Source organism: Neolamprologus brichardi, chromosome 14 (genome assembly GCF_056152115.1).
Source record: "Neolamprologus brichardi isolate AB-2024 chromosome 14, ASM5615211v1, whole genome shotgun sequence".
Taxonomy (NCBI): Eukaryota; Metazoa; Chordata; class Actinopteri; order Cichliformes; family Cichlidae; genus Neolamprologus; species Neolamprologus brichardi.
The window spans coordinates 29,356,651-29,383,420 of record NC_142117.1 but is presented as its reverse complement, the minus strand read 5'-3'; the positions used below and the strand labels follow the sequence as shown (position 1 = coordinate 29,383,420).

The window sequence follows — 26,770 nt, the reverse complement described above, 5'->3', positions numbered from 1 at the left end:
TGTTTCAGACAAACATATTGCAATTACAACAATAAAAGAAACAATAACATGGCTAAAAATTGTCTAATGTTTACATAGTTTATAAACATAAAGGAACATGACAAAATTCAACAAGTTCACATAATTGATCAAACCTGCAGTTTTATATACAGTCCGAAGACTGCGCATAAAAGATGTTGCCATCTTAATTTTTATAAGACACAAGGCAATCTCAAGCTGAGCCTTTCCATCCTCACTTATGTGGTTTTTTGAAAGTGAACACAACTGGTAATGTGGAGATCTGACTGAAACAAAGTTACACAGTGGGCCTTCTTTTATCCTCCTTTTTGACTCCAATGGAGATCATGAAATACAAAATTCAGTAAGCCTTGAAAGTAGTTACTGAGGTCATTAACTCATCAGGAAAATATTTACTGAGGTCAGAGAGCAAGGAAGCTGAGTGCAGGCTTGTGCTGAGTTGCCTACTGTTGCTTGCTCCTTGATATTGGTAACATTTTCAGCTAAATATAGGGATTCAGTCATTTTTGTGTTCTGTTTGTTGTGTTCTGTTTTTAATTAATATTTAACAAGCATCAAACTTTAAGGCATGTTTAGAACTACATATGAAACATGTCAATGGAAAACCCTCAGAATACCAGGTCTAAGAAAAAATCTTATCGAACTTAGCGAACAAATCAGTTTTGTTTATAAATGAAAACATGTCTGTGGGAAAAATGATCATTCTGAAGGTAAAGGTTATCCCTGTCATGCTCCTCTCCAGTTTGTTAGCCTACAGCTTGCTCCCTTTCCTGGTTCAGTGATTTTTAAGTGAGTGTAGGAGGTAGGTGGGTTGAAGGGCAGTGTTTCATTACTGTTTAATGAGTGCAGTAATTTATACTCCTTACAGACACTCTCTCCCTCTCATATAAGCCAACAGAACCATTGGCTTACTATTAAAACTTCCTTCTGATGATCAAGGTCACATTGTAAAAATGTTCATTAACATTCATTTGATAATTTCATTTGCACACACTGCCAATATCACACAAAAAAGCAGAAAATAATTATCTGCTAATATCTAAGTGGACATGAGGATTTTTTTCGCAGACATTGTACCAGGTCCTCTATTTGAGAGACATCTATAACTTTAAACACCGCTAACATAATAAAGTGAACTGGCAGTGCAGAACCACTTAGTATTGTTAGCTTCTAAAGTAGTAGCAAGGAAAAATAAATCATTAGACAATGCCTATATGCCAAACACAGGCCCCCACATCTTTTCTTCATTCTTGCGGCACCTATAACTCTTCCTTAATCAGTTAGAAACAGGATCGGCCAAGTGGCGCATTGGTGAATAGTATGCTTTTATTGTTAGAAATATTTGTGCAGTGTGACCCCCCCCTTCCTTCCGAGTATTATATCCTGTGAGGGTGTGAGTTTTTTTCAGGGGTCTAATTCATGACATAGACAAATACAGGCTGACAGGCCTTTAAAAAAGGGGCAGGGCAGGCCTCTTTCACATGTCACTGTCCTCTTAAAAACCTCTTTCTCTTTGCTCCCCCATAGCAATGCAGACTTGTGTGTCCTTCACATCTGAGTCACATTTGATTAAAGATCGGAGCTTAAAAGAAAAAAGATCAATAATGTAGGCATACAGAGTGTCATGACAGAAAGCAAACTCTCATCAGAGTCAACTATAGCTGTGCCGTAGGACCTGTGAAGGGCATTGTGTTGCTTGGTACATAGTGGAAGACAAACATTCCTACAGTGTCCTGTCCTACTGTGTGGGATTTGTTATTGTTTGCTGTGGGGGTTTGCGGTATTTTAGTATGTGCGTGCAAATTTGCTAGATGACCCAAAGATGGGTGGAAATGTTATTTTTCCATGCATGTGGAAAAGGACAGAGAAGGCTATTTACAAAAGTCACAGCTGATCTAAGAAGGCAAAAATGACATGTGGGTTAAATTAGAAAAATAAATGCTTTCCATTTAAACCAGTCTATGTTTTTTATACAACTTCAGTATATTTAACAAATCCTTTGTCAGTTAAAGACCTTCAAAGTACAATGGCTTGGGTCACAACTTTGCACTTTTTAATTTGTGTTATTTTCTTCCAGTTTTTTGCCACCAAATCAATTTTCACCCAATCCATATGTCATAATCTGAAGTAAAATCTTGTTTTAGTTGTCTGTGATTTTCTCTACAACCAACCAACAAGAAACCTGCCTCAATAGCATGGGATACAACATAGTTTCACTGCAAAACTACACCAATCTAATACCTATGATGCAGAGAAACATAAACATGTTTTATCTACATTCAGATTAGATAAAATCTGTTCATTTAGTATAAATGATCTGATTCTGGGGGGATCAGATGGAATTTCTTCCCAGATTAAAATGGTTTTGCATGGGATGAGGCATAAAGAAGAAGACAAAGAAGAATATGCCTTTGTGCTGTGAGAATAAGCAACTTAATTTTGAAGGTCTCTTTTTTTAAAATAGAGAGGCAACAATTTGAGAATTTCTTAATTAGAGCTTAAGTGTATGAAATCCCTGACAAGTAGGTGCTAACATAGACCACTCTCCCTATACAACACAGTGACGAAAATTACACTTAGGCTGCAGATCAATAGATTAGAAACATAATTTGAAAAGAAATAATACCTTCTGGAATCTGGTAAAGTTTTAGGGGAGTTGAGTAATTGGAGCCTTTCAGCTGAACATATCATTACATCTTTAGACTTTAGACTTCAAGAAAGGGAAAAGGTGCATCCTGCTTGAGATCAAGTTGGAATGTATTTGGCCAATGACTTGACCAAAATGAGTTTGACACGTCCTGTATAAACATTTCACAGCAATCCATTGCTTTAGTAACTGTTGACTTGGCTGGGCAGACATTGCACCGGTGAAGTGTCTACAAAACAACAAGGTGTGCTTCATGGGTGTCTTAGTATCCGATTAACTAATCCCAGTAAATCATTCACAGCATTTGTTAAAATCCCAAACAGGCCAAGCAAGGACAGTATACTATGGCTACAAGGATAACCCTCCACTCCAGGCTCTGTGCTAATAAAAGAAGTTGGGTGAAAACAACAGCCTCCTAAACTATGTTAACCTTGCAATGACCTTAGAGGCACACTTTGTTTTTAGGTACCTGCTGTTGCCTCCGCATTTACATGTCATTATTCCCTGAAAATTACTGTAATTTCCTGATGAAGAAATTAGGACAGAAATAGATCCCGCCCTTGTTGGGTGGTGCTGAGGGCTTTACAGCGAAGAAAAAATGAGTTCTCTACTGATCACAGACTCCACTGCCTTTCGCTGAGTCTAAATGGGCTACTGTACTTTCATTAAGCCAATCAAACATAATGGAAACATACTTTCCCACAGCCCCCAGAGGGAATTACAATGTTTTGCTTTCAAATGATTCTCATGATTGTCTAATTCTGGATTTCTTGCATGATGCCAATTTCTGTGAACAACCAGTATTTAAAATTATCAACTCCAAGGCCTATGAATGTCAAAAACAATGCTACTCAGTGGACATCATCTGTGTATATACAAAGAGCTGTGTTCATTAACTCCAACAAAGATGGAACAATAATGTGGCTGGATATGAGAAATACTCAATTATGCCATTTTATCTTCTAATCAGCTAAACACTTAACTTGAATGTTGATTACAAGCATATTTAAATACATGTGTGGTCATGCTAATAAACTTAAAATATTGATATGAAATGAATGAAAAGCAGAAGAAAGTGACTCTGAGTTGCTTGGACTACAAAAGTACTAGGTCAACTTACTTACATACTTTTTTTTACTTTACAATTAGTCATTGGTGAGCCACACCAAACCACAACCTTGAAGCACATACAACATAAGCACAATGTCAAGATTATGACCAATGGCTGAGGGTGTGTACTGCAGTCATATTTTCTGTTGCAAAAAGTTCCCCAAATAATAATCTCACATTATGATATTAATCTAAATATGAGTATGAAGCAAAATACTTCATGCTGCAAAGTCAGCAGGCTAGAGTTGGCAAAATATTGTACAGAAAAGAAAGGATTTTTAATTCCAGTCAAATGCCCAGTACTAATACATTATGCCTGGTGTTGTTTGGACTAGAGAAGCTGATATGATCCCTTCTGATGGGATCTGAGTTTTGAAAAACATGTCCACGAAAATCCTGATACATTTTAGTATATTGTATAACCATGCTGGATAATTTATCAGATTATAGCTCCAACTATTACAGAGCCAAGCACAACCTTTCTTCTTTCGGTGATTTGCATTTGTACTAACTTAAAGCTGTGATTATGCTTGATGCATTGACCATTGCTCGTGTAAACTTTAACCTCAGTCCCATGACCACTGGTGCTTAAAGCCTACTGGCCTCAGTACACTTTTTTATCCCCAGTTTTCTTACGAACATATCATCTTTTTTCAACTGCTGCAGCATCTTCATCTAAGTTTCTATGCTGACATGTAATTGAATTGCTGGTAAAGACCAATCTGTTCCAACTTGGGTGTGCCGGCTGTGTGTCAGACAAAAAACAGTGCTGCCGCCAGTATTTTTGATATCACTCTTGGCATGCGCCAAATTTCGCAAGGGCAACAAATGGGGCATAAACTAAGTGTGAAAGCCAAAACACAGTCACAGTTTACCTTAACTTGAGCAATGACGGAAAGAGTCTTTGATCAACAAGATCTATCCAGGGCAAAAGTTGTAAAAGGTTTCTGAGGATGAACCTGCAGCTGCCTTTGTTTGGTGTTCAGTGGCATGCAACCAAGGTAACAGATGGTTTTTGGCTTCAGCTCTTCACTGTCCCTGTAGCTACTGAGATGATCTCTCTTAAGGTGCACGAGTCCCGTGGCACAAGGTCCTCTTGCTGTCCCTGCAAACACCCAGGTGGAGGCTATAGGTCCGAGCCTAAAGCCTAGCATAGGCTAACATAGGCTAGCATAGACCAGCAGTTAACCGAAGTGTTAAACAAACCAGATTTCAATTACTGATTAAAGTAATCCCCTTTATGATTTCTACCACAATCAAACAGATAAATTGGAATAACTTAAAGACAGACTCAGATATCGCTCAGATAGGATTACACCTGTGGGTTTTAATTAGTGCAATTAGTATATTATGATTTCTATGCACGTATAGAGCAATATTGGCTGTTTTACAAAAGGGGGAGGAAGTAAAGCAAACCAGCAAAATCCTGTCCTGTTTATATAAGTAGTAAGTAGTTTGGTCAGTGTGGCATTGCCCCAGCATTATCCTGCTAAGAGGAAGTTTGTTTTTCCGGCACACCCACTCACATACTCTCACCATTTTTCTGCAGCAGATTAAGGCGCTTCTCTTAATTCAAATGTGCCACCCACTTTGAACAGAGAGAACAAGGAGATAATATGTAGGTGTCTGGGTCACTCAGGTCTTTTGTTAAAACACAAAATGCAAAGCTGATTGAAGCTTGTATCCACAGGGACCTCAGAGAAACAGGCAAATGCATAAGTACGTACTACACACTCTCCACATTCACCTGCATTTGTTAAATAAAAAGATATTCAAACTTTTAACAAATAGATTTAACAAATTTAGGTTACACAAGCTCACATGTACAAAACAAAGATTTCTGTTATTGCTTGCCTAACACATTTAGGATGTAGAGTATGTGCATTGCTTTCTCAAAAATCTGATATTGTTCCTCTCTTTTAAGACCTAAAAGGAACCGGTCTGTCCATTTGTTTTGTTGATTATTCTTTTCAAGGCAAAAACAACAACAACCATGAAGTTTCTCAGAGATTAGCACTGATTTATGACTCATCCCCTCAGTGACAGAGTAACTTAATGTGGGGGGAAAAAAAAGGGTACAGATATGGTCCACTTTCCTTCATCAATATTAAACAGTAATAAAACCTGCAGTCTGTTTGTTCTTCTTTGCTTGTGCTTTAATCAAGGTGGGAAAATGTATTCAGCTGAAAGGAAGAAGGGATCAGAAACTAAAACAGAAGCAGAGAGACTGAAGTATGGAGAAGGGGGCTGCATGGACATGGGTAGTGTAGCGGTGATTCTCAGGGGAACAGAACAATCTGTCTGAAAACCAGCAAGAGTACGGCTGTGCAGTATTGTGTTGAAGCATTTACTGCAACAAATCTGCATTCTGGACCATGCTCAGAAAGATAAATTAGCAAAGTGTGAATTAGGAGACAGGTTTTCCTTCCCTGGGTTTCAGTGTCTGAAAACCTGGACCACAGCAGATAAAACAGTAACTGTGAAATCCAAAAAGTGTCACGGCATTGATTTTCTTAAAGACAAACAGGCTGTTTCAGATAAATGTTAAATTCCGCAGTTCTTTAAACTCTACCCTTGGTAATGCAAGAAATAATTTAAGGCTGTCACTCATGAGAAAATATATTATTGTAAATAAAGCATGCAGTGAACATTTCCTTCTCACTTCTGGGTTTGGATCACAGTTCAACCGTAAACGGCAAGTGAACTGGTATTTATATATGACTTTTCTTTTTCCACATGCCTTTAAGTGCTTTTTACCCATCTCACACTCACACAGAGATTGATGCAACTGGGGCCATTTGAAGCTCAGTACCTTGCCCAAGCACACATGAGGACAGGAGGAACAAGGAACTGAACCTTTCAACCTCCAATTAGCCAAATATTTTTGTGCTTTCACTGCTTAATTCAGGTGTATGTCAATGATTATCCCCACAAAAAAGAACCATACAATGAGAATTAGATCAAGGAGGGTAAATAAGATCTTTGATAAAAGCCAGAATTGCAACTGACTGACGGAGGTGAAAACATCTTTCAATAAAATGTCTGTTTTCTTTCTCTGTGCATATCACATGTTTTATTACTAAATAAACATCATGCTAGAGAGCTTAGAGCACACATGGGTAAAACATGGCTGGTGCTAAAAGGAAAACTAAACAACCTCTAAAAATAAACAAAAGATGGAGTTTGAGGAGAGAGTTTGAGCCTATGCACATGAAAGGAGGTGTACTCATGACTTCTTAAATATGTAAAAAAAAAAAAAAATCCCACTTTACATCCATCCATCCGCTTCCGCTTATCCTTTTCAGGGTCGCGGGGGGCGCTGGAGCCTATCCCAGCTGTCATAGGGCGAGAGGCGGGGTACACCCTGGACAGGTCGCCAGTCTGTCGCAGGGCCCCACTTTACATACCTTTTTAAAAAAATAAATAAATAAATAACTGAGGTCTCGGTCACACTAGGGCTGTTCGATATAATGATATATATCGGATGATGATCTAAAAACGTCTATCGTTTCATTTTACGCTATCGTTTGTTTCGTGGTGTCGCTAAATAAACTGTTTACGGCAATATTTTTTCATCGTTTTGATGGTCACTGTAGTGGCTATATTAATTTCTTAAAGTTCTCTCTTTCTCTTATATTTAATATAACCACACTACAGACGGACAAGCGCCTGTTTTTATGCGTCGTCGTTAGCAACAACAACGGTAACACCATCGCGTGTCCGCTTGTTTATGTTCCACATAAACCTTTCACAATAAAGCTCAAGATCCTGTTGAGACTTTTCAAAATAAACTGAATCACGTGAAAGAGCAGATTATTTATGGATGAGAAGTAAAAAAGAGCCGTCAGGTGCTAAAAAATAAACCTTAGACTCAAACGTTAGAACAGGCTTTTCCCCGCAGCACGCCGTGTAATAAATACTCACAAAGAAAACAGCGGCTGTTACAACTTATGTCTAAAAATGTATCGTTTCATGCATCGGTTAAAACACTCGACTCCAGGTACATGACGCGCAGCTGGAAACACTTCCCACAAGTCGAGCTGCCCGAGATTCACAGAATTTACAGAAAATGTTACATTTTTGTGATTTATATCGTTATCGGACGATAGAATTCTTATATCAGGATATGAGATTTTGGTCATATCGCACAGCCCTAAGTCACACGTTAATGATCCCCTTCCCTCCTGGAGTGTCAAGTAGTTTCTGGAGGTTGCTGGATCTTGCGCGATGAAATCAAGTACAAAGAGGGCATGTCACAAAACCCTCCTTGCAATTACGTTCATTACTAACAGGCTGCCACAGTAGTCTGTATAAAAGATCTGCAAACACTCTCAAAACTGCTCTCCAACTAGTAGCAAAACTGTGTACGATGCAAACTGGGAATAAAGAACAGTTACTTTCAAAAAAAAAAAAAAAAATTGTCTTAACGCTGTGGCCAACACATTTTGTGAAACTTTCAAGTGCAGTATGTGTGTTAGAAGTCTTGACTGTAATTACCTACATAGGTAAAAATGTCACTCAGTCAGGCACACAGTCAGAACACAACAGGAGATTATTTGATGCGGTTGAGCAGATGAGTAATATGAAGGTGCGCTTATTCTTATTCAATTTAATGCACCTTACTCACCATACTTTGTGGGCACGAGACCACGCTGCAGATAGCTTCCCCTCTACGACCAACACTGCCCAGTATTTGACTGGTGGGTGTTAATCTCCCACCTGGGTGGCAGGGGGTGTGTCAGTGCACACAACTGACTGCGTGCTCATCCCACACTTGAAAAGAGTGAAACAAATGAGACCGAGCGGATGAAGCTCAGCCGCCACACCTGTTTCCCATAACCTCTGTGCTCCTCTCCTGGGGAACTGGATTGCTGACTGTGGACATACTGTATGTATAGCTTTTTAATATGGACTGTAAAGCAACAGTGTGCTCATGTGACCCTAACAGCCACACAATGTGATCTACTCTTTCTGTTTTTCTGGGAAAAACCCTGGACTCCTGAAAACAGCAGACAAAAAACACTGTTTAAAAAGTTTCCCTCTGTTCATTCACGGTAGGTAATTAACCATGGAAATATCTGGAAGACATTTATACAGCACCGTTTCCTATGACTCAGTAATTGAAACATTTGATTCCTGTCTATCCAAGATTTATTCAGTAGGCAAGACACACTAGTAAAAATAGTACTGCTAATATTAGCATTTTTTGTGTATTTTTCTATATTTTACCCTATCCTTCCAATTCTGAATGGCTAAGCACTCAGGCACTGCAGTCATAATGACTGGTAACTACTAAAGTTGGTACAGACATAAAACAACAAATACCCCCAGAAGTCAGTGACTGACAAAATGAGACAGCGGGGTTAAAAATTACTTTTAGATGGATTCTATATAGTCTTTATATTTTATTTCACTAGCTGGGCCCACGTCCTCGTTTTAGGTTCGACAGCGTTTTAGTGGGTAAAGGTGAATGCTTGGACATGAATTGAGCTGCGGTTTGGGGATGGCCTCGAAGGCCTTGAGAACAAGGAGGGGGGGAGGGTGGGGCACGTAAACGAGAATGAACAGTTTGCAGAACTGGGGGGAACCTATATAGATGACAACCGGAAGGAGCGTGTTTGGAGGCGTGGTCCCGCTCCTGAAATTCCGATACATAATCTCCAATAGAACAATGGGAAATTGGGTTGTATACAGTATATAAGGCAAAAAATAGAGCTTTTACAATTCTAATAATTCTTGAAAGTCAATATTTGATAAGATCACCTTTATTCTTTAACACAGCCAAGCTTACTTCGACTTTCGTGCATTACTTGCACATTTGTGTAAAATGTGCTTTATTGCAAAATGTACAAAAAGCACAGCAGTTCATCCCTTGAATTAGGTGCCTCCTTTTTGATCTTTGAAAGATTCATATGTCAATGACAAGTGGTTCAACAAACAACAAAATGCTTTGGAACACATGTTGCAGTCAATACCAAAGCGTACTGGTGCATTAGCCCACTCAAGAAGAAAGAAAACAAAAAGAGAGCTATTCACACTGGAATGAATGGAAAGTGGTGCTATCTTCTATGCCCCACTTATAAGGTACAACAAACAGCAACTTTAGTGTCACTGACGATGATGTCTTTTAAATTATAAACAAATTTGCTGAAAAGGTAAACCTGCGGTTTACAACTCTGCTTTCACTAAAGGACCACCAGGAAGCTGCTTGCCATTCACAGCCTCTGACAGTCAGTCACATCTGTCATGGAAGAGGAAGCAAAGGGTGGAGTCAACAGGAGCCGGTGACCACAGACTGCTCCCTGAACTCCCCACACAGCCTGAACACCAGCCTACACAACAAAGCCACACACTCATCTGCTGATGGCCTTCCTTCAAAAAGAAAACCCTGTGTGCATTTAATGTGATTAGGGGTGTTCAGTCAGCTGCTTCTCAACTGAGATCAAATAAGGAGGCTCAGATGGATGTGACAGCTGTGACCCACACATGTGAATCCAAATGCTAAAATGCTCTTTCAAAGCCATTTTTCTTGCTCATAATTATGATAACAAATAACAACTGTGGATAATTAACATCAGCAATGAAGAGAAATGGTTGAATCTACTGACAAATAAATCAATAGGTCATGCTAAATTATCACTATCACTGTTTGGAAGAGACTAGCTGAAATATAAAGAAGCATCAAATGAGTGGTGCAAAATTGATCATGACAAAGGGTGTTTTTTTTAAGCATTAGCTATGGATAGGCTGATTATTGGGGTCATTATTCTGTGTTTTTGCATGCTGATTTGTCACAATACAAAACTGCCTCTCTCTGTATGACTTTCTGTGATATAGGGTCCTACCCACATAATGTTCTGATTGTTTACATGCTATGGACAAAAACCTATCACCACTGAGCACAGAGCAGAACACAGTCTGAAGCAGCTCCCGTAGTGGAGCTGTGGTTTGGACTGCATATCGCAGATATAGCTGACCTTGCAATAAATGCTGCAATTCTTTCTGCTGTACGACCACACAACCACGGCAAGCATGCGCAGTTTCCCAGATGCATTAATGATCAAATGCAATATTTTGCAGTGACATCCAATGAAGGCAAGGATAGCAGGCTTGCTATCAGGCCAGCTGGAGGGGTGAAAGTAAGACAATGCTGTCAAAACTGAAGAAAACCAAGACATATTGGGACTAGATAAGGAAAAAGAATCACAGTGGCGAAAGCTACACTAAAACAGCAAAAGGGCAAAGGGTTATGCTAGTGGTTAAGTTAGCAGGCAGCTTCAGACTACACTGAATATTCATCCATCAGTTTTCTACTGCTTATCCAATTTAGGGTAGCTGGAGCTTATCCCAGCTGCCACAGGGTGAGGGGCAGAGTACACCATGGACAAGTCACCAGTCTGTCGCAGGGCTAACACAGAGAGACAGGCAAACATCTGCAGTCGGTGTACCCGTATAGAAAGGCCTTGGCCAGATGGTGGATTTAAACCAAGGACCTTCTTGCTGTGAGGCAACAGTGCTAACCCCAACAGTGCATAAGGCTTAAACAAACACTAAAACACCATAACAGCTAATACTTAAAACATAAAAAATAAGCATTAAAATAGCAGAATAAAAACATGACAACATGCTATTTTTAAAAATATATATTAAAATATTGGTTATCGACCTCTATAATTACTAATGTCTGTAATCAGTCCTGAAAAAGTTAAATCACTCGACCCAAGGTATTAACGCTGTAATTATTCAGAAAAGCCAATAAGACTGGGATGTAACTTTATATTAAGTTATCCAATCTCCTCCCCCAACAAAAGTGTCCTGACCTGATCTGCCCTATTCCATGTGGTGGCAAAGCCACGGTTGTTTTAATTATATTCCTAATGACAAAGTAACTTTCTTGGCTACATCATGCTGTCAATTAATGAGTCCAGAATCATATTAAGCTTTATAAGGACCAAATCTGCTCAGTTGCTGCACTGCTTTTCAAATCTATTTCTGAGTCTGTAATTTGGGGTGGCTCCATTACTACATTATTTATTTAGATTGTGAATCATGTGGCCCCAAGAGAAGGAACCACAAAACTATGGTCTTCAATTACAGTCCTCACAGCCAGTGGCCACGCCTTTTAACAAATCCCCTCCTCAAAAATCCTGTCCACACGCTACAGCGAAGTGAAGAAAACTAACTTCAAAAGTGTTTACATCACAATGTCCCCTAGGACCACATGGCTGCTAACAATGTTTTTACGAGTCATAAACCTGTACACATTTTTATCCAAACACAAAACCGAAAAAAAACCCCCTAAAACTAAAAATGCTGGCTAGGTTATCGTATGTGTTCATGCTAAGAAAATTTGGCTGTAGAGGTACCATGTTGGACTGGAAAATCTGCAAACACACTTGAACACGCCTTTGAGGCTAATCAGCTCAGATTGCAACATTGCATTGTTTATCGGTTTGCTGTGCTGATTTATGAACCAGTGTTTTGTGGGTACAGACACAAAAGAAAGGCACGAAGAGGCTTCTTTAAAAACATTTGTTGAAAGCAACTGACTGTAGCAGGAGGACAGGCGCAAAAGACAAGTGCTCAACCGATTAATCAGTTTACTATAAGAGCAGATATTATACAATTTAAGACAAGACATGGCTTCTCAGAGAGTTTTTGCTCAGTCTTCTAGGGTTTTAAAGCAAAAATATCTGCTCTTTAATTACAGATCTGACAAAACATGGCATCTCTGTACATCAGCTTAAGCTCTGGAAAACTGTAACACATATTGTTTGGATCAAGCAATTAAGCAAGAATATAATTAGAGATAAATCAATAGTAATTCTAAGTGTCTAGGCAAAAAGCACAGCTTTTCAAAGGCCATTAGTTACTGTTATATTGGGAGCCACACTTGTGCTGGGCAGCATCCTGAGCTTAATTTCATGCATGTTTGAATTTTGAAAATAATGGTGAACAGGCAAAATGCTCGCTCAGGTTTTCCCAGTGGTTTACATGTACTATATTGCCACTAGGAGCGCAGAAGAGTATACTGAGATGATACCCATATTAACTCAGTTCCAATCATACACAATATTAACAATCCACAACCTTTGGGAAAAGAAAATCATGGTACGGAATAATTAATGATAAAACCACTTAAAGCATTAATAACAGTACATTTACATGACTAAAACAGAAAGGTGCCAAGAAATATCACAGTGTTGTGACATAAATCACAAAGTTTGACCTTGCATTAGTTTTATGAACATAGTCAAGTTAGAAACAAACAAATATTTGCCCTTAAAAGAGGGCAGAGACAGACTAAACACAATAGCTGGAATCAAGCTATGATCACGTATTTTGAGACCTTACTTGAATCACCTTGTTGTTGAAATGTGCTATATAAATAAACTTGCCTTGCCTTACTATGATTTCACTTGCTTTTCTCCAAGCTTTGTTCTTTATTTTTTGCCTCTATCGTAGAGTGAAGTGGATTTTTGTGTGTGTCACAAGTTGAGCAAACAGCTTCATCCCAACTCCTGTAGCGCAAAGTTCCTTCAATTCGCTTCACTCTGTATGTAATCACACTGCATGAAAACTTCTGTTGGCATATGGTTTGAACACATCATAACAATGTGTCAACAGCTAGGGAAGTAAGGGTGGGCTTTCCTCATTACATTCAAGAACAGTGAAGCCATATGGGGGATGAAAAAAACAAGACTGGGGATGAACCCAAATGACTTGAGACCCAGAGAGGAGCTGGGTTTGTCGATTGTTGATTTTTCAGTTGTAAAGAAATGAGACTCGCTTTGTGTCATGCTGTCTCTGTGCTGGACTTTCACTGGAGGCAAGTCTAAGGGAACTCTACTCGCACACAGCAAAAGGGAATCAGGTAGGGCAGCGATATGAGGTTAGTCAAGGCTTTTTCAGACCCAGCTCTGCTGTGGAAATATTAATGCTAAGGAGCCAGTTTGACATCTAACCTAAAAGCAGAACAAGCAGTCTATTAAGGACCGAGTCTGCTGAACACATGAGCACTACTGATAAGAGTCTAAGTGTGGTTTACTTATTATTTTGATTGCTTTTTTCCCTTTTAAATGGTTTAAAAGAGAAGTGTTGTTGTTTTTTTGTATAAACCTTACAGATGGCCATGAAAAAGATAATGTAAACACACATTTTCTCTAAAGAATAGTAATAATAATAGATCTATTGTGAACCATCCAGAATCTTAAAAAAAATACCATCATGCAGTTGGTTTTTTTCCATACCGCCCAACACTATGTTACACATTACAATGAGCAATACAGTAAAAGTTTTTCTTTCTTGTATTGCTCTTGGATTCAGAAAAGAAAAGAACACTGGTGTATTGCTGGGTAGTATTTACTTAAGCATCCATCTGTGTTTGTGTCTGAGACACAGCAAAGCTCTCCAGCTGCTCTCCTCGGGACAGTGAGGGGGCTGGAAGGTGCTTCAGCTGGCATGCAGCCCAACTGCAGGTCAATACTTCTACAGACTCTGCGACTGCAGTGCATGCACTCAAATATGTCTTCATTTCCCCTGCCACCCCTTACCCCAAAGCTGAAGACTCTGCACTGACTCTCCTTCTGTCATGTATCACATAACCTCCAATCCATCTGTAACCAACCACTTGGCAAACTTTTCACAAAGGAGACTCTATTTTTTCGTAGCCATACGTGACACCCGGATTGTTCCATTTCTTGTCTATTTCTGTGCACCTCTAATCACTGCCTCTCCTCAGTTTGTAACCATGTGGGTGGGAGACAAACTAGCCGGTAAATCCCCCAAACGCCCTGAATGATGTTAGCCAAGTCATGATGTGACATACTGTAAGTAACCTCAGCTCGAAGGTCTGCCCATTATCACCATAACACCAATCAGTGCCGTGTCTGAGTTGTGTCTCCTGGAATAAGCTGAAAATCTTAACACAGTTAGCTTGTGTGTAACAGTCGCTCCGATGTAAAGAAGTTAACTGATGTTAACGGAGTTGAATTCAAATGGGGGGAGGAGAGTGAGTTTTAGCTAACGGTCAACTGACGCAGCAGCTACTTTCCCATTAGTGTTAACGTAAAGATAACTGTCCACAGGCAACAACTAGCCTGCTTAAGCTTAGCTTAAATGCAGCAGGACGAGCCCACCACAAAACAACAAAAACTAGCCAGCCGGTTTGGGTAGTGGACTGTATCCGTGAGGACCCTCTCCGAGCAATCCTACTGCAACAACTTCTTTCAATGGCCTCAAAAGTATTATGGGAGGGATGATACAGAAACCGTTAACTTACCGGTAAGTCCGTATAAGGTGAGGAGGGATATTAAAAGTCGCAGTCCGTTAGATGGCAAAGTCCTCCTGAGCGGTAATCTTTTCTCCATGATTCCTGTGTGTCTGTGCGCCTCGGCACTCCCGGATCCGTTCTCCTCGCTCCTCTCTCGTCCCTGCTCTCTCTCTCTCTCTCTCTCTCTCTCTCTCTCTCTGGCTCGTGCTCCTGGGGAGCCTCTCTCCATAGCGACAGAACCGCGTGGGCTGTACCATTCTGCAAGTCAACAAAAAAAACAACACACACGAAACTTAAGAACGCACGCGCGCTGACCCACTCGTCCCCGTGTGTATACACTTTTAGCGCAGTTCTGAAATGCTTGTCATTGAGCCGTTTGTCTTTTTGTTTGTTTGTTTGCTTGTGTGATTTGGTACTTTATATACAGATTCGGGCAACATAAATATAGATAGCAGGGCTATCACGATCAGCACTCTAAATTATGTTTAATTGTTATTTTATTACGTTTAATTTCAGTTAGTTTCTCGTGTGGAGGCAGTTGTCGATGTTTGATTGTTAAGAATTTTTTTAATTTATATATCAAATCCATTTAGTTATTTATTCTTATTTTCGCTCATTTCTTTGTCTTCTTCTTCTTCTCATTATTATTATTATTATTATTATTATTATTATTATTATTAGTAGTAGTAGTAGTAGTAGTAGTAGTAGTAGATTTTCTCTCATTATTATTTCATTGGTATATGTCAGGGGGCTTCAAAGCCTAGAGCAGATACTACAATGCAAGCACTGACTCTTAGTAGACAACCCAGTCTTAAGAAATAAAAAATCTACCGTGGCTTGCTTGTATTGATTGTGTTGGGAAAACTTGCCCCAAACTGACATTTCAGATAGCTTTGAGCTTTTTTAGATGTCACAGTATAGTTCAAGTATGCAATAGGCTAACTGCCAAACTGAAGTGACTTTATCCAGTCATAAAACTTAGTCTAGTTTTACAGCAAAGAAAGGATGCTTTCAGAAATAGGTGATTCTTGTTTTTAATTTAATTTAAAAAGTGGCTAAAAGTAGAACTTTTTGGTATAAGCACTCATTATCTTTTAAACAGTGTCAGTTCTTCCTGTCAAAGCAAATAAGGTTGTCTAAACATCTTGGATAACTTGCCATAGTGCTTCAGTGGGTTTAGGCTGTCTTGGTATCGTCTGCCTGTTCACGCAATCCCAGACTGACTGCATGATTTGAAATCGGGTCTCCGTGGGGCCATATAAACCATCTGTTGCTGTATGTTTGGGCTGTAAAATATGGGACCGATCAAAAACCTCCCCGGTGATAAAAAAAAAAAAAAGTTGAAACATCTAAACTGCTTAATTATTTTCACATGAAATATTACAACCTTAGCAATAGCAGTCATTGTTGTTGTTATTGTAGGGACAGCAGGATTAGCAAGAGGGAGTCGAAAACATTTTCATACGCAAGATTGATGAAATAGTACTACATTTATTACGAGGCACTGTTTCATAAGACTATCTTGATACAGCTGAAAGGACTTTTGCAGTTAGAAAGGATCAAATTTTGACTATGACTAGGCTTAAAAAAGATATTGATTTCACCACTAAGTTAATATAAACCTATCTAATTAGGATCATAAACAGTTTTAAAAGAAAGAAGTACTAAAACCTCACATATAATGAAGTTTTGTTTGTTTATTTGTTTGTGTTTTTCTTCTTTTTTGTGGAATGAGTGAGGAATTTCCTTGTTTTAAGGTCTCACTTGTGCAAACAGACATTAAATGTGAACAGAACTATTTATAGCACAAATAACCATTTGCTTTTTAATCATGATTATCTTCAGTGCAGCAACTGAACAGGCAAAGGTTTATCAAGTTGCTTAAGAATATACTAAAGATGTTTTTAGTGGGTTCACAGGTTTTGTGGGGATTAAAAACAGCAACCTACTGGTTACCCTTCAGTCCCTCTAATGACCAAACCCAATCTATTTTACATCACATTTTCATAAGCAGGTGTTGAGCAGATTGTAAGATGATATAAGTGCTGCTTTCACTTTAGCAAGTCCAGTCAATCACTTTATGCCCCTTCTAACCTCCTTAATTACAGTTAAATACACAAAATACGCATAATGAGCCATTCTCCCACCATCCTTTAGCACGTAAAAAAAGGAAACTGACAATAACCCCTACACACACCCTCACACACCAGAAATGCTAACATTGCTGTACCATTAACCGAGCCTCAGTGCACACAGTGCACACAAAGGTTTTGTTTTTTTTTTTAAAACCAGCTTATTAATGTTAACTCAGTCACAGATATGCTGAACTATCCCAAAACTGTTGTGGAAACAAGGAAGTGAATGTGAAAGTTAATATAAACCCCAGGAGATCAGTCACTGAAGGACAAAGCAATCACATGCAGGTACAGTGCTGGGGGGGGAAAAAGTGTGCACTCATCAGCGTGAATGCAGACACACTTCGACTATTCTGTCCTAAAACAAAGTGGTAATGAAACACTCTTGCATTGTTCTTTTCTTTGAGATAATTACAGCTTTTACACATTCAGGAATCCGACGCTGTGTGCAGCACTGTGTTATTATCACGCGCTGAAGCTTGAACTGATAAACTTGCTCGCTCAGCAATTTTAGGCGAACATCATATTTATTCACTGAAGATAAGCAAAAATGCTTGTTTCGATGTGCCTCCCTCGCGTTGAGCCACCAGTTTCATTCTGCAGTGATGTCTTTATAGACTCTATTAGCTCTGAGTCCTCATCAGGGCAATGTGAACTCTGCAGGGAACCTCCATCTCCTGCAGAACTGAACTCACTCCCTCTCAGTGCTATAGCTCAGCTTTACAGTGATTAAAGCATGACCCGGGATGTGTCACCACACTGTACCCCCTACCTTCATACCCTCTGGTGGTTTATTTATATCCTCAAAGAGCTATAAATCCCCAGGTGAAAGTGATGGCCTTTTCACTAATCAATCTCCCCTCCTGGGGCACTTTGCATTGAAACGATAGAGTTAGTGCAGCAGGCAACCTCTTGTCTTTATGAGATGATAATTCACATCTTATTTTCGATTATCCAACTCTTAATGTGTTAATTATATCAACAATTTGGGCAAAAACTGCCTCAGCAAGGCTTATTCCACACAACTGGCATAAATGCATACTGCCGCATAAATGCTTAAACCCCCCTCAGTAGCACTAAATAGTTTATGAGCATTTATGGCCCATGACCTTTGTAATTGTGGTTACCTCATTGAGGTTTTATGCAGCAAAAATACTTTTCACTAAGTGTTATTACATTTTCTTCCAGGCAAGCAATGCTGCACTGGCACCACCTCCCCTGTGACCAGTGGCTGCACATCCACACAGGCTGTCTGGGAAATTTGGTTTTACAGTCTGTGAAAACAGCCTTTGTTAAACACAACATTCCTTACTAGTCGCACTGGTCAGCTGGCCCTTGCACACCTCAAAACCTCCCACCCATTCCTCCCCCATTGTAGCCACACTTTCAGTCCAATCTCCTGCCAAGGTTTGACCATCTACAACGAGGAGAGGTCACCTCACTGCTGATGCTACACACTTGTGCTTGCACCTCCACACAGGTCTTTCCCATAATGAGCTCTGTATGAAATGACCTCTGTAGTACACACCGACCTTAAGAAAGTACATGTGAAATTAAGATAGAGTACCTGTTATAGAGGACATACTATGGATAAGGCCGGTAACTGTGCACATCTTTAAAACGTTATTTAAAATTCCTCAGTATTCAATCAACTCTTAAGAGATGCATAAAAGTAACAACTTAAGAAATAAATTACAGTGTTTGGAATTCAAACTAATTAAAATTCATACAGAGTCTCACTGTACTTTATGTGCAGACACCAGTTCAGAGACAAAATGCCATATGTAAATGTAGGTATGCAGTACAATCTGGGGCTCCTGTTTAATCACAACCATTAATTCAAAACAAATCAATACAGGCTAAATGTGCATTTTGCATATATAAAATACATGTGGCATGATATGAAAATGTAAATGCAATGCATCCCACTGAAGCAGAGGGCAAAGATGTGTAGTGGAGTGGACTTAGATCGCCATCTGCTGGAATAAGCATAAATAAACTAAGACAAGTTTCTCTCTGCTTAATCACATTTTTAACTTTCCTGGGAACAAAGACACTATATCCAATTATGAAGTAACTTGTGTTTTCCATGTTTTAAATTTTTCCTTAAAGCATCATAATTCATACATTTTTAATGTTTTTCTAGAGGTTGGGTCTTCACTTTTTTCCTGTTCAGTGGCGGTGTGGAAAGACTGCTGCTGTGGATGAAGTGACGACAGGAAAGCAAAGGAGGGGTTTTGAAACCTGCCTAAAAGCTCTATTGAACTGAATCAGGACATGGGTAATTAGCAGTGAAGGTAAAGCTGCTGAGTGAAAACAAGAGATACAAATAACAAGCAAGCTAACGCCGTTTTTAAAGACTTCTTCAGAGGGACATACGGGTGGGAATCTGTAGACATTTCAACTGCAACAACAAAACAAAACCTGCAAGAATTATTGTAATGCGCAAAGAAGGTGCTTGACAGTCAGTCATCTGGGCAAACTTACTGTGTCTTCTGGTCATTTTAGAAAACAACATTTTCACAATGACCACAGGGGATATTTTGTTCGCATAGTTGGCACTCGTGCATCTCATTTGAAACACTAACAATTGAGTTTGGCAACAATGTAAAGTGGACACACGGTCTCCTGTCCAATTTTAGCAGAAATTAAAAACGCAATTTCTGTGGATCAACACCATAACAACAGCACGAAAAACAGTTTGCATTTTGTTTACACAGGATGTTTGTCTTTATTGCAATAAATCTTGACATAATACAAATGATTTGTGTTCGTTCACTGTTGGTAAACCCCCCCCCAAAAAAACATTAAAGAAACACTCTTCCAAGAAGCTCAGAATTATAGATACCCTTCACTTTTTCAGAAGTTTTTGTTGATTTTGTTGATGTAAGCACATCAGTTTGACCAAACCAAATATCTTACACATCATAAAAGAAGAGAATAATGAGAAGTTATTGTTTTCTGATACTTGTGGCTGTTTGTTTCAGTCTTCTCTTAGATAAGCCTCAGGCACCTCTTCCTCCTCATTATTCTCTAAGGAGGCGGCATACTGTGCCATCCTTTGAACCTCCATTACTTTAGTCTCGGCCAACTTCTTATCTGCATCTAGTGAGAGTTTTCGTGCCTCCTCCACTTGCGACTGGGCCAACTGAATGTTCGTCCTTGCGGTTACAGACGCATGCTCAGCCCCTGAAAAAAACAAACAAAAAAAACCCCACAAATGCAAACAGTGTTCAAAGACTCACACAACAACCCTGTCCAGTTCAGACATTAGCTAAAGTCATTAGGCAGCCTTCCTTGTCCATCATCTCCATTCTGTTTAAATGCAAAAACCTGTCCGTCTGCAGAGTGACAGCAAATGATCCATACACCGATCAAGGTGCAACACTGTCAGCACCTGAACAGAAACCCCCACAAATGGCAATGTAGAAAGCTTCAAAAAGATGAACCCTAAGAGAACTTGCATCAACACTACAACCTGACTGCTGTACCACACAGGCCAAATAGCTCAGATTTTACTTTATTTTTTTAAAAACACACCTGATGTGTATGCCGCCTCAGCTGCTGCTTCACAGAGCTTCATTGCACTGAACCAGGTTGACTCGAAATGCTTGCAGTCTTCCTGTCTGTCATTAACCTGTCAGGACAAAATCAGAATAAGACCCAAATAGATCTACAGCAACCTGTTTGCAAATCTGTGGTCACATTTACAAAGAATGACGAAAGCCCCCCCCCCCCCAAAAAACGAGATGTTTTTCTTTAAATACTTCTAACCGAAGAGAGCAATGCAGACTGACCTTTGCACGCTGGCCAATGATCACCTGCCAGACTGAATCCTCTTCTGCTGGGGTCAGTTTTCCCAGTGAATCCAGATATCGTTTTTGTAGGGCAATGAGTGTGTGCACAGCCTGGAATAAGGACAAGGAGCTTATTAAAGAACAACTTAGTAGTACTTTGCATAGTTTTATAGAGTAGGAACACTTCAGGGGTCACAACAGCAGAACATCTATCCACACTTCACCTTATCCTTTACATTATCTTAAGTCACACCAATAATTTCCCTGTCTTTTTCTTCACTTCATCCCTAAATAGCACCATAGTCACCATTTACTGTTGTCCATTTCTCCACTGCACATTTTCAAACTAATTAAACTTTATTTTAATGGTTTTAACTGCAAGATTAAACAGTTGCTAGATTAATGATGCAATCTGAGAGCATGAAAGTGTTGGAACACAGTGATATTTGGAGGCATTTTCACATGCAGTTTAATGTGTTGCACTGAGCAGGATAAGCACTGCAGTCTGCAAACTCGTGATTTTATAAACCTTTATTTATCAAGCTAATAAGCAGATTTTTGAACAGGCATGATGTGTACTCACTGGGAATGGGAAACTTGATACTGGCCTTACATGATATTCTGTACAGTGGTCTGAAACATGGTTCAAAATAGCCACATCATATGACCACAGCTAACTGATGTTTTGGTTCGTTTCATGCCATTTTTGACAAGTGGCTTTTCTGGTGCTTCTATGTTTGATCAGCAGACTGCTGAACAAATCTGATGACACTAAACACCCAAAAAACCATGTGTCATTGTGATCATCATCAGTGTCAGCAGCAACCACAGCAAAAGAATCAGCAGATAGTTTGTGGGAACTCTTTGACAGTGAAACCCAGCTATACCCACAGTGCAAGCATTGATCCCACTGCAGAGGTCAAAAAAATACCTCACTGATGTATTTGTTCCAGACATGACACATGATCCACAGGTCGTTTACTGACATTTATTTACAGGGACACTGTGTTGTTTTTATAATAAATAAAAACAAGTGTGCTGTGTGAACAATTTTTTCATGGGGATGTGGCAAAAAAGAAACTAACTCACCCCAAAATGCTGAAAAACTAATTTTTGAAAGAACATTCTTTTTGTTACACATGACAAATTTAGACATTGTTTCTTGTTTTTCTCTCACTGAACTGTACTAAGCAACTGAAACAGCCTCGGTTATGTTAATGAAAATAGTATTTGCTGAAACACAGTTCATAACAGTCACAGCATGCTGCTTTTATACCAGTTTTTCTTGCTATGTTTTGAGGATTTTGTGAACACGTGTATTTATCATAGTTACTGATAGTCTACTAATTCTCATTTAGAACTGTGCAACACTTGATGATAGGTATAGTTGCCAGTGGGTGTCATCAGCAGTAATAATCTTTACAAGATGTTAGACTGAGGAGTCTGTGGACCAGACCTCATATATTGAATTATGTGATTGTATGCTTTGCTGATGACAGAGTGATGATGTTACTGCTTTGAGCCAGGCATGATCGGGCTACTGTTTCCCACAGACAGGAAAGGCATTCTGTCGGAAAAAGAACAAGCAGCTACTTTGGCTACTGCCTTTTCACAGGGGCTCATCACAGCAGGTAGGCAGGTAATGATTTGGCTGAATTATACACCGGATCTCCCTCCTCTAACAACCCCAAAGGGGAATTCCTCAAATGGAATTGAACCAGCATCCTTTAATCTGCTAAATCAAATGTGTTATACTAAGTACTACATTATGGAGCCACAAACTGAATTATGTTTAATTAATGCAAAATCAAGGGGCACACACAAGAAACCAAATAAATAAACATTAGCAAAAACACAATATAATGCCTCCAAACCCCTACAATCACAGTATAATCTTTAGGTGATGGGCCAGAACAATCTGATCTATGGAGCCCACACCACCATGCAGAACACAGGATCCAAAGGATCTGCTGCCAAGATTTGAGCATGGGCACAGAGCGACCATGTCATAAAAGGTAACAACCGGTTTGGGCAGGTACTACTCAACTTTAATTTTGTGGCTGATCAGTATATACTTTAGTAGAAAAATGTAGTACTAGTTTTCACATAACCTGTTCAATGTTTTCCCATCAGGCAAAAGATACAAGAGTAATAGTAGCAGAATATCAGACTTCAGGAGAACTACCTACCCCCAAGCTTAAATACGCACTGAACCTTTTATTAATTCAGTTTATTTACATCCAGCTGTGATGATATAATCTGAACGTTTTATGCACTGAAATTTATACTATTATCTTTATTATAATAGCAATATAAATTATAATAATTAAAAGTTATATATTAAGCTGTATATTAAATGATCCTCTTGCACTGTGGACTGTTGTTCCACTAAAGTCATTTTAAAGAAAACTGATCCAGTGGAGTTTTTTATGGGGTGATCTATAGCATGAACTTGTATTTTTATACCATGTTGTGCAGAGTTGTGTGTTGTTATATGTTTCTTGCAGTATATGTGAGCCCATCGAGATAAATTCCCATCAACTGTGATGGTAAAAATGCTACAATAAACATGAACTTGGACTAGATTTTACTAACTGGACAGAAAGTTTCCCATAAGAGCCAGACTTACTTTGGCGTACTCTGTGATGGCATCTATTAGTGCTAGACTGGTCTGAGAGAGAAAAGTGCTTGAGCTGTCGGTCGCCAAAGAGGCTGCTCTTTTGATTAGGGAGTCATGAGAAAGGGGTTCAACCTGCAGCAAAGACACAGAACATAAACATGTAAGGTAGGTCAGGTAGCGGATATATACTGCTGTGAAGTTTGTAACAACTGCCGGGGCAGGGAGGCCGACTCACCTGTTTGAAAGGTACAGCACACAGCCCACCGCCCACAGCTAACGACGCTACACCTGTGTATAGAATATTTCTCCATTTTCCCAGTTTACTGACTGCAGGCTTTCTGCTGCTCAATAGGACACCACCGGAACTCCTGATATAACAAAACAAAAAAATACTTTCAGTTTCCGGCTGAGAATTCCAGTGATATCCATGACGTTTTTACCAGTCGGTCAGGTACCAAAGCTCAAAAAGCCTAACGAGGGAAAAAACAAACAAACAAAAACCAAATAAAACATTAAAACGAAAGTGAAACTGGTTTACAAACGAATGTCATTTTTAACATTTTTTTTTGAGTCACAAAAACAACGCTCATTTAAGCGTAGATGAGTTATGACTTTAAGACTCATAACTTCCCGTTGCCATTGTTAACCGCGATATCAAACAAAAAATCTTTTTCCTACACTAAAGGATTTTCTTTTCAAAAGGCAGTTCAGCCTAGGATAAATCGACCTGATGACAAAATCAGTACGTATGTTTATTCAACCTTAATGCCTTACCTGACGAAACGGAGATACACTGCTCCCTTCCTAAGCGCGGCCATATTGATCGGCCGCAATTACAACGCATCGAGCAAAGGGTTCCAACGGAAGCCGAGGAGGGACATACAATACAGGGTGCATTTCTATATTCATTTATCCTTTTCTAACGCTGTTCTTTTTAAAGGACATCTAATAAAACGGACAACATTTTCTATCAGTATAATGACTAGACTACTTACTGCTGTGAGAATACAAATCATTTTTGTACTCACTCATGCCAACTATGCCAGCAGGATCCAAACTACAAGGGTGCAACAAAGCACTGGGAGCATATTTTGTGCAATTTTTGAATTTATATCTTCATTATCTTACACTTTGCGTAACATTAGGCTGTTATTGCATTGGGGTTGCTAAAAACTAATAATAAAAATGAATATATGATGATGAAGATATGATGTTATAATGTATGACTGTTGGATATGGAAATTCTACAGTAAAATCAAAAAATACAAAGAGACTTGTTCTTCTAGGATTTTAATATATACAATACTCAAGACGTTTACTCTTGATATTACTCTTGACTTCATTAGACGCAGGTATTCATGGAAATATCATATTCCTGTGTTAAGTGCTCCAAATATCCAGTTCTGTGTGATCAGGGCTGCTTAAACTGCCATTTTATAGATTTTGATGTAAAGAAGAAAAGAAAAAAAATTATCTTTGTTCTATTGAAAGGCCTTTAAGATTGTGAGCACTTCTCTGGGTTGCACACATCAATGACTGATTCTTTACCCCCCCCCCCCCCCCCATGTTTAAACCCTGAAACAGTGTATTGCAGCTTTCGGATTTCTGACTACATGGTATTAATGGCTGCTGCTAATACTGAAATTGGAGTGTTCACCCATGGTATTTCTGTGTAACTGTCAAAGCTTTCATATCAATTTCTACAAGGCCTGAATGTGCCTTGTGTTGGACAATCTTGTACCTGTAAATTAATCTAACAATGAAGTGAAAGCTCTGCAAAGCCACACAAGGTCGTCCCCCTGTGGATAAAGAGCTACATGCACTGTGTGTGTGTGTGTGTGTGTGTGTATATATATATCAAAATCAAATGGACAGACAGGCAGACAAGTTAAAGGCCCTTAGAAAAAGACACCCAAACTAAAAGCAGAAAAAACCCCAGAAGTGTTATGGTCTTTTTGGCACATTTTTGCACCTCATGCATGCATTTGAAATTTCTTCCTGTGTGTCTTTTTTTCTAAATATTCATGTGTGTTGCCCTGACATGCCCATGGCAAAGGGCATTTTAAACCTTATCGATTCTTTTAATTTGGTGCAATGTGTGACCAGTCCCACACATGAACTTGGACACACTGGATCTTGTTTTATCTCATGGTTTTTCTGTTTTTAACATAGAGATTTGTGATCCTGTGTTTTCTGACCATAGTAGTGTGATGTTTGTAGTTCCTCTTGACTGTACCTCAGTTAAACGTCGTACTGCTGCTCAGCGCTGTCACATTTTTAACTCCTCCACTGCTGAGCAGTTTTCATGAGTTTTTAACCAGAGCTATAAAATCCTGGAGTTTTTATGCACCCAGACTGCGGAACTGAGCTCTTGGTTTTATTCCACCTGCGGGACTGCTTTGGACACTGTGGCTCCATTAAAAAACAGGCTGCCTAAAACTAAATCTGAGCCCTGGCTCAGATGCGAGTGCCGTGTGCTGAGCGCATATGGAGAAAGGACAAACAAAGTGTCATTACAGATGCTAAATGACTGTTGGAGTCAGTATCAAAAAAGTGTAAAAGGTGCCAAAAGTAAACACTTCTCTGACATTAATCTGTCAAAATGTCACAACTCGCATGTTTTATTAACAGACCATTAACTCTGTTCTTAGCGCACCACATACTGACTGTATCGAGCCCTTGCCTGTAGCCTGTGAAAATCTTTTTACACTTTTTTATTGAGAAGGTCTCCTCCACCAGGGCTCAAATCTCTCCTTCTCCTTCTCAAAATTGAGAGCAATCAAAACAACTGCTGTATAATGCCCTCCGCTATCTTTGTTTAATTGGGCACGTGACTGCATCACATGACTAAAATGCGTCATCGTTTTAGAAAGTTTGCATTTTTGAGTGTCCACACTGTGACGGGACAGCTCCGTTTTAAATCTATGCGTTTTCGAGAGCGTTTTCAAAACGCTGCATTTTTCCTTGAGGAAAACGCCGTCTCAGTGTGGACGGGAGACCAAAACAGAGAGAAAACGATGCGTTAGTGTGGACATGGCCTCTGTCCTCTTTAAAGGAGAGTCATTTGAAGCCTGCGGGGTCTCCAAATGATGCCGTCCTCCTCGACTCTTAAAAGAGGTGTTACCAACAGTTGGTTCTTGAGCTGGTAAACCACAGTTTGTTGTCAGGTGT

The 26,770-nt window shown here is 39.3% G+C and overlaps 2 protein-coding genes across 3 annotated transcripts in view; both read right to left on the bottom strand.

Moving 5' to 3' along the window:
* nectin3a (nectin cell adhesion molecule 3a) overlaps positions 1-15,276 on the bottom strand; it is a 31,857-nt gene extending 16,581 nt beyond the window's left edge. The window contains exon 1 of one of the 2 annotated variants that reach the window (XM_006796544.2): positions 15,057-15,276. In XM_006796544.2, the coding sequence (XP_006796607.2) occupies positions 15,057-15,276 (220 nt within the window). The remainder of the gene's footprint in view (positions 1-15,056) is intronic. The other variant, XM_006796545.2, reaches the window with a different exon arrangement.
* Positions 15,277-19,376: 4,100 nt separating this feature from the next.
* On the bottom strand, positions 19,377-24,452 carry diabloa (diablo, IAP-binding mitochondrial protein a). The gene is made up of 6 exons (XM_006796543.2): positions 24,374-24,452; positions 23,835-23,967; positions 23,609-23,731; positions 20,980-21,090; positions 20,723-20,819; positions 19,377-20,371 (listed from the first exon to the last, which is right to left on the bottom strand). Exons 1-6 carry the CDS (start codon positions 24,415-24,417, stop codon positions 20,166-20,168), a joined length of 714 nt encoding a protein of 237 aa, XP_006796606.1. The 5' UTR covers positions 24,418-24,452; the 3' UTR covers positions 19,377-20,165.
* Between the last annotated feature and the right edge of the window lie 2,318 nt (positions 24,453-26,770).

Bases quoted from the DNA above. Each gene is read 5' to 3' on its own strand.
- diabloa (XM_006796543.2), bottom strand. From the start codon at position 24,417: ATGGCCGCGCTTAGGAAGGGAGCAGTGTATCTCCGTTTCGTCAG. The intron at 20,820-20,979 runs GTCAGTCTGCAT...TTGTCCTGACAG, and splicing joins TCATTGGCCAGCGTGCAAAG to GTTAATGACAGACAGGAAGA. The intron at 20,372-20,722 runs GTGTGTTTTTAA...TGTTTTTTTCAG, and splicing joins TGAGGCGGCATACACATCAG to GGGCTGAGCATGCGTCTGTA.